The 12,111-nt window shown below is 38.6% G+C and overlaps 1 protein-coding gene across 1 annotated transcript in view; it reads left to right on the top strand.

Moving 5' to 3' along the window:
• Positions 1 to 12,111, top strand: part of SCAPER (S-phase cyclin A-associated protein in the ER) — a gene marked incomplete at its 3' end in the record, with an annotated part of 146,209 nt that overhangs the window by 7,069 nt on the left and 127,029 nt on the right. The window contains exons 3-4 of the mRNA XM_010142808.1: positions 2,505 to 2,575; positions 7,410 to 7,607. Coding sequence (XP_010141110.1) covers positions 2,505 to 2,575; positions 7,410 to 7,607 — 269 coding nt within the window. The remainder of the gene's footprint in view (positions 1 to 2,504; positions 2,576 to 7,409; positions 7,608 to 12,111) is intronic.

The raw sequence follows: 12,111 nt of genomic DNA, 5'->3' as shown, positions 1-12,111 counted from the left end.
GAGGGTCTGATGACGAATGGTGTCAAAGGCGCTGAAACAACAAACACGGCTGATCTCTGCCTTAGTGAGAGCAGAAGTGAGGGCTGCTATTAATTACTGAATTTAAAGAGGGTTCCCACATTTCTCCTATCAGTAAAACTGTCCAAAAGAGGAAGATGAGAGGGATGATTGTTGAGACTGTTAGTGTAAAAGATAGCTTTTGAAAATAGTTTATCAGTGGCTTTTTTGTGGAGATATTAGCACCTCAGCTTTTTGTGACAGGAAGTCTTCACAAATCATAAACCGCGTGTGCTTCGTATTTAATAACCAGGCAGAGAGGAAATGGACTTCGTGTAAAATATGACAGTAGCTCCCCGAATGCGGCAAAACTTTGCTATTTTATATATTTCACATTGGCAACTTAATAGCTAATGAGATGATCATCTTTGGTCACTATTGTTCTTGCTTTAAAATTCAGTAAACTCCTTCCTATGTCAGCGAGTTTCTCCTGTGCATCTTGTAGCAAGCTAGCGTTGTATGGTTCCAGGGAGCAGTCACGGAACGTGCCCGTAACTGTTGAGCAGTGCTCCTGGTTCGTCACTGCTTGGGAATATAAAAGGCCAAAGGCAGGAAAGAAGATGACTTCCCATAACCAGAGGCACTGACTAGGAGAAGAAGAGTAATAAAGCTCAGAAATGTGGCTGCTGCTCAAACACAAAACTTCTTGGCCCATACACCTTGAGAAAAAACACCATTGCCACATACCATTTGCTTTTAAGTTTGGAAAACCTGGTATTTACAGAAGTTTTGTTTTCTCTAAATGTCTGCCTTACACAGAAGGCGCCAGAAAACTTGCATTTGTCTTTACAGGGGTCTTGTTCAGACATTTCCCACTTCTCAGGTGATGGATTAGTGTTCTGGTTTTTGTAGAATCTAGACAATCTGCTGCATTTTTTGGTGCTCGTCTGCCCTTTTTAATTTTAACATACCCATATTAGTTCGTAAGCCTTTTCACTGTGCAAGTTCTCTATGCCATTGCGTACAAAATCATGTCAGGGGAGAGACCTTGGAGATTGAAGTAGTTCAGTTATCATAATTCTGACAAGGAACTGATCCACACTTTACGCTTTTTAATGAATAGGAAGGTTTTATACATAGGGTAGCTGAATGAAATTTTTTCCTGAATGCTGCTAAATGGGGTTCAGCGTATTAACTTTTACCTGCTCTTTTGGGTAATGTGGCATTTTGAAAATGAATTATCAAGCAAATAGTTTTTAGTGTGTTTAAAATCACAGGCCTGGTTCCCTAGAATAGCCAGTGATGCAAACCAAGTGTACAGCTGCTTGAGTATGAGGGGTGTACAGCTGCTTTACAGAACCGGAGCACTGTGAAACCGCTGGACTGTGTTAGGGAGCTGGTCTGAGAACTGTGGAAAACTCACCTGGCCAATTCTCAAATTCCAGAATGATCTCCATGGTGGAAGGGACTGTATTGAGCCAATGCATTTACTTGCTTGGCTTCATCCAGCTGAATAATCTTGAAACACTTACTGAGATGTGATCTGTGCTAGAGAGTACTCTTGCATAGTTAGTATTTTGTTTTACTTTGCTTACATTTTTGGTAATTGGATCCTGTGGTTTTCACGTTGTGTAAAAGAAATTCTAAGTCAGAAGAATAAAACTAAAAAAAGAAAATATTTTTTAAAATTACCCCTGAGCAAATCTCGAAGATTAAGTGTGTCAGGTAGGTCTAGGCTAACACAATTTCATCTGTGCGAAGATAACTCTCAGTCAGTTAGGAAATAGCTGCCACCACAGCACTGAGACTTGAAATCATCCCTTCTGACTGTGGGAATTTAAAGTGATTTTGGAAGCATAGTTGCCGAAGTCACTTCATATGAGCAGTGAAGGAAGACAGGTACACTTGAGAAGGCATTTCAGATCTTAAGGGGACTGACTCATGCACTGTGAATGTTTTTCTTGCTTTCTTTGGCTACCTAAAAGTAGATTAACTAAATTCAATCCAAAGTTCTGTTCTCCCTCATCTTTCTTGGCAGAAAATACCTAAGTCTACCAGTAAGTTGTTTGAACAGTTCGAGAAGAATTGGATTATTACATTTGTTTTTTCTAAGATAGATATTCCTTGTTTTAATTCTGTAATATCTGATTGAACAGTCATTTAAGAGCAGACTTTTTTTAATCTGTATAGAAAACTAGTATCACGTTTGACATGCAGACTGCAATGATACGGTTGTCTGAAGCACTGAGCACTTAAGGCTGGTTATCCTTGTTTACCCAAGTCTGTAGTTCTTGCATTTCTTTGTAATTTTTTAAAAATTTTCTGTGTGTTTTCCCGCGTTATCCACGTTCTGAACTGTGGAATAGGTATTTGGAGTATATAATTTTACAAAGCCCGTAACTCGTAAGTTCTGCCCATATCAGTGTGTTGCAAGGTGAGATACGTGCAATTTAGAATGCTCTGATTAAGATCATTACTGTTGTTTAAAACAGTTACTTCTCCCACAGGAAAATCGAAATGGCAAGCTGGTGGAAAAACAAAGAGGGTGGCTCAAGGAACGCACAAGACCGCAAAACAGGTATCTGCTTATTTTCTCACGTGATTTAAAATTTACAACAGAAGAATGTTTTGTGATATCACTGATACATTATTGGCTGAATAATGCATATATAAAACTGCACATACCTTGTATTTTTGAGGCATACAAGTTTCAAAGTCAAGTATTCAGAAATTAAAAAATGTCAGGATTTAGGTTATCTTCCTCAAGTGCCTTTTGGCACTTCCTAACCCCTGGACGCATGACTTTCTGGCATTAAAGTTACTTTGAGAAAGATGCTGTTCAGTACAATGGTAGAGGATGTTCTTCCTCTAAGGCTGCTGCTAATCCAGAGGCTACCTTTCTGCCCATTTCTGATTTAGAGAAGAGCTTTATTTTTTGACCTCATGTGCTAATGGCTGAAGTCCATATATCCTATTATGGAAAAAATTACTCCAGGTGGGTAAAATTTCTAAGAGTTAGGAGTGGAAAACAAGTCTGAGTGAGAAGGGTCCATTTTTTTTTCTATGTGACAGTCAATCTTTATTACATTAACAAAGGAAAACCTCAATCCTTCCTGATGTTTTGTATTTCCAGCAGCTGCTTTTCTTTGGTTAATGGATATAGCCATTAGTGTGGCTTCAGCCATTTAGTATTTTGAGACAATCTGTCATATTTTGATAATACAGCATAGGGAAGATGTTCTCTTTTGAAAAAAAAAAAAGAAAAACAAAGATGTTCTGTTTCCATTTGCATCTTTAAAACAGAGGCATGTTACTTTCCCGACTTGGTTTAGCAGCTGTTAAACTTGTGTTCTCTCTTCTCATATAAACACGGTACAAGCACTGCATATCCTCATTTTCTTGTTCTTTGAAGGTGAATTTTACTGATGTAGGTGGAGCTTCCTGGATGGGGTTACTATCAGAACCTTTTAGGTGTGAGAGTAATGTGCTACATAGTTTGGGTTCTGTTTTAGTCACTTAGGATTATGTAAATACTGAGGTTTTTTGAGAATACCTGATTGTTCAGTGGCTCTGTGTGGGCTTGCTGTGTTAAAATACACAATATTGTACTGTAGGAGCAGTGCATTCCTAGGGGCACAGTTAAAGTTTGAAATGGACTGCCGAATGTCTGGGCATCTTGGTGTATAGCGCCTTTATTTCTACTGCATTTCAGACACTGGATAATGCTGTAAATTTGTGGCTTTTTTTTGTTAATGTTTGTTGAGCCTTCAGTTTTGATTTTCCTTTACATATAAATGGGCCACTAATCTCAAGAAAATAAACGTACAAGAATTCTTTCACATAATCTTATCAACCTCATCTTCCTCTCAGTAGGGTGCTGGCAAATCTACATTCAATAAATTTTGGCATCCTGAGAATAAATATACCCTTCATACTTTCCAGAACTCCAAGGCAAGTTACTGAAACTATTTGAGGGAAGGTGAGGAAGAGGTTCAGGTCTAATGTCACTTTCATCATCCACACTGAGTTACCTGAGACGTAAGAAGGAATACTCCCATATCTCTTAACTTAAAAGGCACAAAAGCTTTACATTTTCTGCAGCTGAAGCTTTGAACTATCACTACAAGTGAGATAATATGAATGAGCCCCTCTGAATTTCTGTCATTCTTGGGTGGGTTTTGTTGTTCTAGTGAGGACAAGCTTCAGTGTAGGCCTGCTAGATCATGTCTATATGAGCCATCATCACCCTCTGGGTGAATGTGTGTTATTCAGGGGTGTGGGGCAGGCCAAGGCCAGCTGTATTTTGGTGTGTTTGGAAATGCTAGGATTGTTGTTGGTTTTGGTTTTTGTAATATGCAATGGTCTGCAAAGTCGTTGAACATCAATTAAATTTTCAGTAACTGTAATGTGAAAGGCTAAGGGCTCTGAAATCGCTTAGAAGATCCAAAAGTAAGTGTTTATATCCAGTTAAGAATTATTGGTAGAAATGTGCAGGATTGGAGCTTTAGAACTCTGCTTAGAAAAACATTCTGCGTCCTCGTGTCTTGCCAGTGGCAAGAGGCTTGTGCCTCTACTTCTAACCAAAGTGAAAAATCTGCCGAGGGTTAATTGGAAGCAGTAGGCACGAGGATGTAGGTGGAGTTTGTGTGGCTTGGGTATACCTCCTTCCTGGTGAAGATGTGGGGTTGCCTTATCATTCTTCAGATTGCCCTGCTGCACTGTTAGAAATATTTTGTCCTGTGCCCATGTGTTCCCTCAGAATACCAGAGCGATCAAGAAATGATCATGTCTGGAAACTGAGTTTCATTCTCAACCTGAGCATGACGCTGAAAAAATTGATCTGGTCAAAAGTGCATACTTGTAATAACTAGTGTTTAATTAACACTTAATTCCAGGAAGGATGAGTAGGAATAATAAAGCTATAGCTGTACATCAGCGTAGAAACTACAGTTTTGGAAAGTCTGTACCTGATCTGGCATTTCTTGCTTTTCTCAGGGAAAAGTTGGTTTGATTCATGAGAAAATGTACTCAAGGTAATGCTTACAGGTAAAGAAAGAGTCTGCTGAACAATATACAGATGAACTCAGAAATCCTGCTTGGGTTAAACGTATGTGCTGAATATAGCAGTCTGTGTAAAGTATTAGTAGTACCTTTATATTGGAAGTAGTCTGTGCTGCAACTCCTCAATTTAAGTGGCTTTCATTTCTGTGAAGTTGGAGCCAGTCACGCTTGATTGAGTTTGACAGTAGCTTGCTCAGTTTGATCTTTTTTTCATGGAATTTGTGAAGAATGAAGTGCCAAACATGGGACGCGATTTGTAGTGTTCTCTGAAAATTGACTTCTGTTTCCTTGAGCGGCAGGTACCTGGTTGTGCCAAATTCAAATACACAGTGTTAGACTGCCTTGTATCAGGAACGTAAAATACTAATTCTATTGACTAACCACCAACTTCATGCTGACCTGCCTGTGTGTGATTGTGTTTATGAGCAATTGGGTAGCTTTGAGGTTCTCATCCTTTCAAAGGTGTTCTGCTGGAATACATGTAAGTGTAAATGTTGGTTAGGTTTTACTTAAACACTGGAAATCTGCTTCAGTTAGGGCATTTTGAGATATGTGTGAGGGTACAGGAAGTCAGAGCAGTGGGGGAGTGAGCAGACTGCAACCCAGAGGGAGTCTACTGAAGAAACAGCCTTCTGGAATTTAAATAGTTTTGCAGCTTCTATCTTTGTGTCAAGGTTCAGCTGCCATATAATGGGAAGCTGTTAGTGGTGTGGGTTTATCAAACAAGGCCCCATAAATCTAGAGAAGGAAGGTGTTTATATTCTTAAACACGGTGTTTGGTTGTTGCCTACTTTCTCATTCTGTAATTGGAGCATGAGAAATACGAGTTCATTTATATGTTTCTTAAACATGCAGGAAGCTTTCTGTAGCTTAGGCACAATTTGTTGAAATTCAGGAGTAATCCGCAAAAAACAAAGATCCTCTTAAGGAGGAAAATTTTCTCTAGACTTTGTACATTCTTTGGGCTTCTATTCTATATATGTCATCATAAAAATATTATTATAGCTCTTCTTTAGAAGTACGTTCATTGGTAAGTCCATCCAAAACTGTGCTACAGTCCTGATTACCTTATGTTGCCTGTGGTCTAAAATGACTTTTCTGTAAGAATTCTCTGTCTTACCTGCTATTAAACTAATATTTTGGCATTAAGAAGTAATGTTTCCCAGCTTTATACATAGGGAACAAAAAGGCTTGAATCTATTTTCAGGATTTCTAATACATAAAATTTATAATTTTCTAGTTATAAACTCTGCCTTGTGTGGTGTTGGTTTTGATTGGTTTTATTCAATCACCTAAAGCAGAGGTTTTTAGAATGGAATTTTGCAGTAATCCCTACAAGCGTACTCCGTTAAGAATTGGTTTTCTGGAGATCTGTGCCACAGTCAACCAATGCATCAAAACCGCATTAAAGGTGCGATTAAAATGAATATGTTAATTAAAAACCCAACACAAAACAACCCCGTAACACCAGACTATTGCAGCATGTAGCTAATACCTCCATCACAAAATGACGTGCACGTGGTTGGGCATCACTTTGGTTTTTACTGGAGGTGCTTATCCACCTGGCTGCTGTGGAATGCACAAGGTCAGCAGAGAGGTACCACTGAGCGGCCTAACAGTCCTTCCCAGCAGGTACATCGTGATTCCTGTCTGAGCCGGCGTTAGTGCAGACAGTTGGATGTTCTCCCTCTGCGCCTGTCTTCTTTAGCATGTTGGCAGCCCTCGGCATCTGTGCAGCAAAGCCGAACTGGATCAGACAGTCTGCATATCGACATGCAAAATCAAACCAGATTTGTTGTCGGTAAAGCTGTTAAATACAATGTAAAACAGCATGAAGACACTTTCAGCCTTGGTGTATGTAGGAGCAACGTGATTCATTGGCACATTAATGCTGACGTTAATGCTCGTGTATTGGAATGAGAGTTTAAAAACGATAACGTTGTACGTAGTGACTTTGTAATGGAATTGAACTGTGAGGGAATATTGCTGGTGTTGGTTTTGTCTCTTGATGCTCATACTTGTGTAAGTAAATAATACAGGATATGCGATTAGAAAAGGTAAATTTCCAGTGTGCTAAGAGGCAGAATATCTTGTACCGTCGTGCAATGCAAATGTTGCGTTATAAATGTCAAAGAAACAGAATCTAGTTCTAACGTAGTTCCTGCCTATATTTAAGATAAAGTGTGTTTTTAAAAAACTCAATCAGTGGGATGATGTAGTCTTCCTCAGTGAAAAAATTCTTGTTTACGAATGTCTGAATATGTTGAATAAACCTGTATTGCACAGAAACCCAAGTTCTTATGCTATTTGTGCATGTTGTTTCTCTTTCCTGTTCTATCTTGTCTTTTCAGAGCACTGCCATAGATTGTAAATTAACAGCATCAGCAGCCGGAGATAAAAACTTTGACAAAAGCCCAACAAAAACAAGACAGCCTCGAAAAGTTGATCTGCGAGCTCGGTACTGGGCATTTCTTTTTGACAATCTCAGACGAGCGGTTGATGAAATCTATGTTACCTGTGAATCAGATCAGAGTGTGGTAGAATGCAAGGTGAGTCTCAGCTGGTCTTTGCCTGTGGTCACGTGGCTCTTACCATGCTGCTTTATCCATGACAAAAACACCAAATGAGGAATTAGAGATTCAGACACACAGTCTGGTTTGCATTTAGTGAAGGCTTGTAAACAGGGAAACTGATGGGAAAGTTATTGAGATTTAAGAAGATGCTTTTGTCTTAGTAACTGTTTCTTGAAGTGCCTAAGACTTGTAGTGATGTGCCTAATGTTAGTAGATTGCAGTTTTTTGATGAAACCAGCTTTTGCTAATTGAGTTTTGATCGTGTTAATTTTCTCACTGGTTTGTCTTTTTTCCCTATAAAGTTCTTTACTGTAGGTGGCACTGTTGTGATTCAGCCTTTTCCACTTTCATTTGCTTCCTGTTAAGTGGCTTCCTCGTGCATTGCTCCCTTTTTGCAGTGATCGTTATCAGTCTTCTAATTCTCTCTGCGTTGTTAAGAAAGCGATTGGCGATCAAGCATAAACAGTGTCTGGTTGGGATGGCCCTGTAAGGAGCAATTCCTAATTTTGAATAACCTGTGTCTGTAATAGCCTGTGCTTCTGTTTTGTGTTTTATGATGATTTTTCTAGTAGATCCATAGAAAGACCGTTGTGTTGAACCACTCGTTCTTTAGAAATGGAATTCATCACAACCATTAAGAGAAGCCAGAAGAATACATTATAAAAGAAATGCTAAAGATATGACTCTGTTTCCATATTAAACATGCTGAAAACTCAACACATTCTGGAAATGATTATCTAATCGCTCTAAAAAATTACATATATTGATTTAAGTAAACCTTTTTCTTATCATATGCATCTAGTTCTCTGCTGTAATCAGACACGGCCGAATTGGCTTTGAGATTAGCGTACAAATACATTTCATTGAAAGCAGGTTTGAAAACGGAACAGTAGCTAGAGGCTTCCAAATCACTGGTTGGTCTGACACAATTTAACGTTTTGTTACTGAACCGTCTTCCTGCGCAGGAAGCTTCTGGACAATTTTTGGGTTTCAGAAAATCAGTCAGCCTTGCACTGTAATTAGATTAGCATTTTAAACTTCTGTGACTGGAAGAACAGCAGCATATTTGTATCATTATCACATATTTGGGGGGTTAGGTATCATTCAGCTTTTTAATCATGCTACTTGATCTGGTCTCAGGTGGAGCTATTACATAGCCTGAGTGAAAAGTCTTCATTTTAGTAGGCGCTTGACAGCGATGTATGTATCTGCGTGTATCAGATTACTTGTTTGCAAAACAGAGGTGGAAAAACCCAAAAATGAGGACAGGGGAGTCCAACGTCAGGTGCTGTAAAACTTACGTAATATTCATGTTGCTTTTACCTTCTGAAAGCTCTTTCTTCTCAGCACACAAGTGCCCTGCGTGAGTAGCTGGAATGGGCGTTTGTGCTGCGGCCTTTTGTTTGTGAGATTTTCTGTTACAGATTACTGTTAAATGGTAATTATTACTCTTTCTGATACATGACAATTACTGGTAATTGAGCTATGAAGTATGAAACTGTTGAGTCTTGCACATTATTTTTACTAATGATGTCTCATTTCTGTCAGTGCTATTCAGTGTCATTATTTATTTTGGGGTGGTTATTGTTGACAGATACAGCCCCATTTCTGCCAGGGGTGAACCTGTCTGTGTGTTCTAGCTAATCACAGCCGCGTACCTTCACTGCTGTCTCCCGAAGCGTGTGCCTTGCATCACTCGGAGCAGATTGGTGTGTAACCTTTTTGGTACTCCATACGTAGCTTCAGCCATGGAGCCGTCCAACCTGTCCTTAGCGTGGAGGTGTGTTTCGATTTGTGATAGAATACTAGTGATAACAAACAACGGGCCCTCAGGGGAACTGTGAGTCTTCCTCGCATCTGATCCAGAAAAGCCAGTGCTTGCTGTCCTCCGCCAACTGAAACACCTTGACTAAGTGCAGCTTTCATGTTACGGAGTGTAACGACAGTGTTTACTGTAGTATCTCAACCTTTTCCGAGTTCATAAATGAAAATCGTGATCTGGCCTCAGAGTTCAGCTGACAAACAGTATTTGTTAAGAAGCACTATGTGACACGTTTGAAGATTTCGTGTAGCTTAGTAGAAGCCTTGTGTCCTGCCTTAAAAATAGCTTAACTCAGTCTTTAGTTTGATCATTGTCTCGTCTGTCCTTGTAGAGCCGTGATATTCTGTCATCGCTGCCGTAACTTTTAATATCAGTGGACCAATTCAAATTAATTTAGTCAGTAGAGATTTAATGACAGTAGGTGAATAGCTCGGAAGAAGACATCCTGTTACAGTTCACATTGCAGAAAAAACTGTCTTTATTAGACACCAGGGAATTCGGAGGGAGAGCACGAGAATGTGAATGCACCACATGAGGGGAGAGGGATTGTGTGCGTGGTTGTTTTTTGGTTTGGGGCGGGGGGAGGCGGGCTGTATTGTGCTTGGGGTTTTTTTTAAAATAAGAATTAGTTCAAGTGCTTGTCATTATGTCACTTCTGGCACCAGAGAAACCAGTAAGGAAATCATGGGCAAACAGGCTCCACTGCATCTACAGTTTCCAGAACCACTTAAGCTTTTTTTAGATGATGGTTTGTTGAGCGTTTGGTTTTTTGTTTTGTCCTCTTTGGGAAGGAGGAGTTCAGGTAATTCTTACACTTTTTCCATTTTTATGTATGATAATAGTGGTCTTCTGAATATTTTAATTTTAAGATAAAAATTCCATTTAAAATAAAGTTTACTAAAGCTCATGCTAAAAATGATAACAGATTATTTTATGTTCTGTTTTGCGAACTTTATACTGCATAGTAAAGTATTTAGTGGTTAAAATGTGGCAAGAGGTACAACAGGCACATCAGCTTGGTTGAAAATGGATTAAAGTATTTCTGCTATACCTAAAGAATTGAGAGGCTCTTGATAAATGAGAATTCCTTATTGCCATGTTTACTTTTCAAACCCACTGACAGAATATCTTGTGAGCTCTTTTCATGAAGTACCGTTTTTATTTTTACTACTGGACTTGTGTAGGAAACAGTATTAAATAAGGAACCAAAATGGTTAAACTGTTAACGTTTCCTTCTTTGTTTTTTTAAGTGAGATTTTGAAAAATACTAGTAAGATTAAATGCTGTTATTATGAAGATAAATCCATGTTATCAAAACTTCGTTAATTTACACTTTTAAAGTGATATCTCCTCAAACTTATCTCTCAGCCAAATGGACATGTGCTGTTCTACTTAAAACAGTTTAGTTGTATAAAGCTTGTCCTAAAAGAAGTCCCATATAAAAACGAAATGCGACAACTGCCATTTAAAACATTCGGATGAACCTCGTAGAAAAGCAGATTGGTTTCTTTTTTTTTTTTACTTTGTACCTTTTGTTCTCTTGTATTCTTACAAGTTGTTATAGTTTTATTGATTGCGTTGTCGCTGAAGGTAATGCTTGATGCTCCCAAATCGGAAAGGGCTCCAGTGGCTGCTTGTGGTTGAAACTGCAGACGGAAGAGTTGCGGTCGAGATACAAATAGTGGAAATGTGAATAAGAGATTCGGTGGTTGTGTGTGTTTCCTCTCAGCTTTGAGCACTGCTAAAGATGGCATTTTGCAATTGATTTAGAATGGAGAACTCTCAAATCATATATCTAGATTTATAGATACGGCTTTGATGCTTTGTATATAAAGATACAATGAACATGGTTGAATTATTTCTAAATTTAAAAAAGAGTTCTCAGGTTTAACCATCGTCTTACTGCACATAAATCAATTTGTGCAGTAGTGATCGAGATTAGATATGTTCTAATAGATTTGGCTATAATCGTCAGTGTTTCAAAATGCAAATTTTATGAGTATACATTAGCTAGGTTTCTGTGTGTCGAATTTTTACATGTGTATTTTATTACCTAGTATTTTCTAGGTGTGGGTGGTGACCTTGGGCGGAATAGAAAGAGTAGTATCTTTAAATTGCTTTCTCTATCCTAATAGGAATTAAGCCCCAAATTATTTGTGGGTGGAGGAAGGGAGATTCTGTAGTCAATTTTAGTCCACAAAATTTTGGTTAATTTTGTTAATTTTGGCAACAGAGAAATGTGTCTTCTGCTGCTATTCTTTATGGTCTTCAGCTGTCTCAGCTGAAAGAGTTTTTGAGGTTGGAGTTTTTTACTCCCTGGCTGAATTAATGGCTTCAGGGTTTTTTTTTTCTTTTAAAAAAGCTGGATTTTGTTATGTAAAAATTTAGTTTTGTATTCTTTAAGTTGTTGTTTAGCATCACTTAATGTGTTTACAAACTTCTGTTTTTCCACCTAGCATTACTTATTGGTATATTTCTATAATGTTTTGGCAAGGGTGTCCTTGTTCCTAAAGCTTGCAGATGCATTCTTACACCCGTCTACCTTGAGTACAGTTCAGGGAAAGCAGTTTCATTCTGCTTGACACTCTTATTTCCTCTTATAAAACGGAAGGGTCAGCAGTGAAGTTCTGTTGTTCTTGTTCTCATAGCTCAAGATAC

The sequence above is a fragment of the Buceros rhinoceros genome, unplaced genomic scaffold (assembly GCF_000710305.1).
Source record: "Buceros rhinoceros silvestris isolate BGI_N320 unplaced genomic scaffold, ASM71030v1 scaffold12319, whole genome shotgun sequence".
NCBI classification, from domain to species: Eukaryota; Metazoa; Chordata; class Aves; order Bucerotiformes; family Bucerotidae; genus Buceros; species Buceros rhinoceros.
Note: the sequence above shows the minus strand (reverse complement) of the source record. Positions and strands in the feature narration are given on the sequence as shown.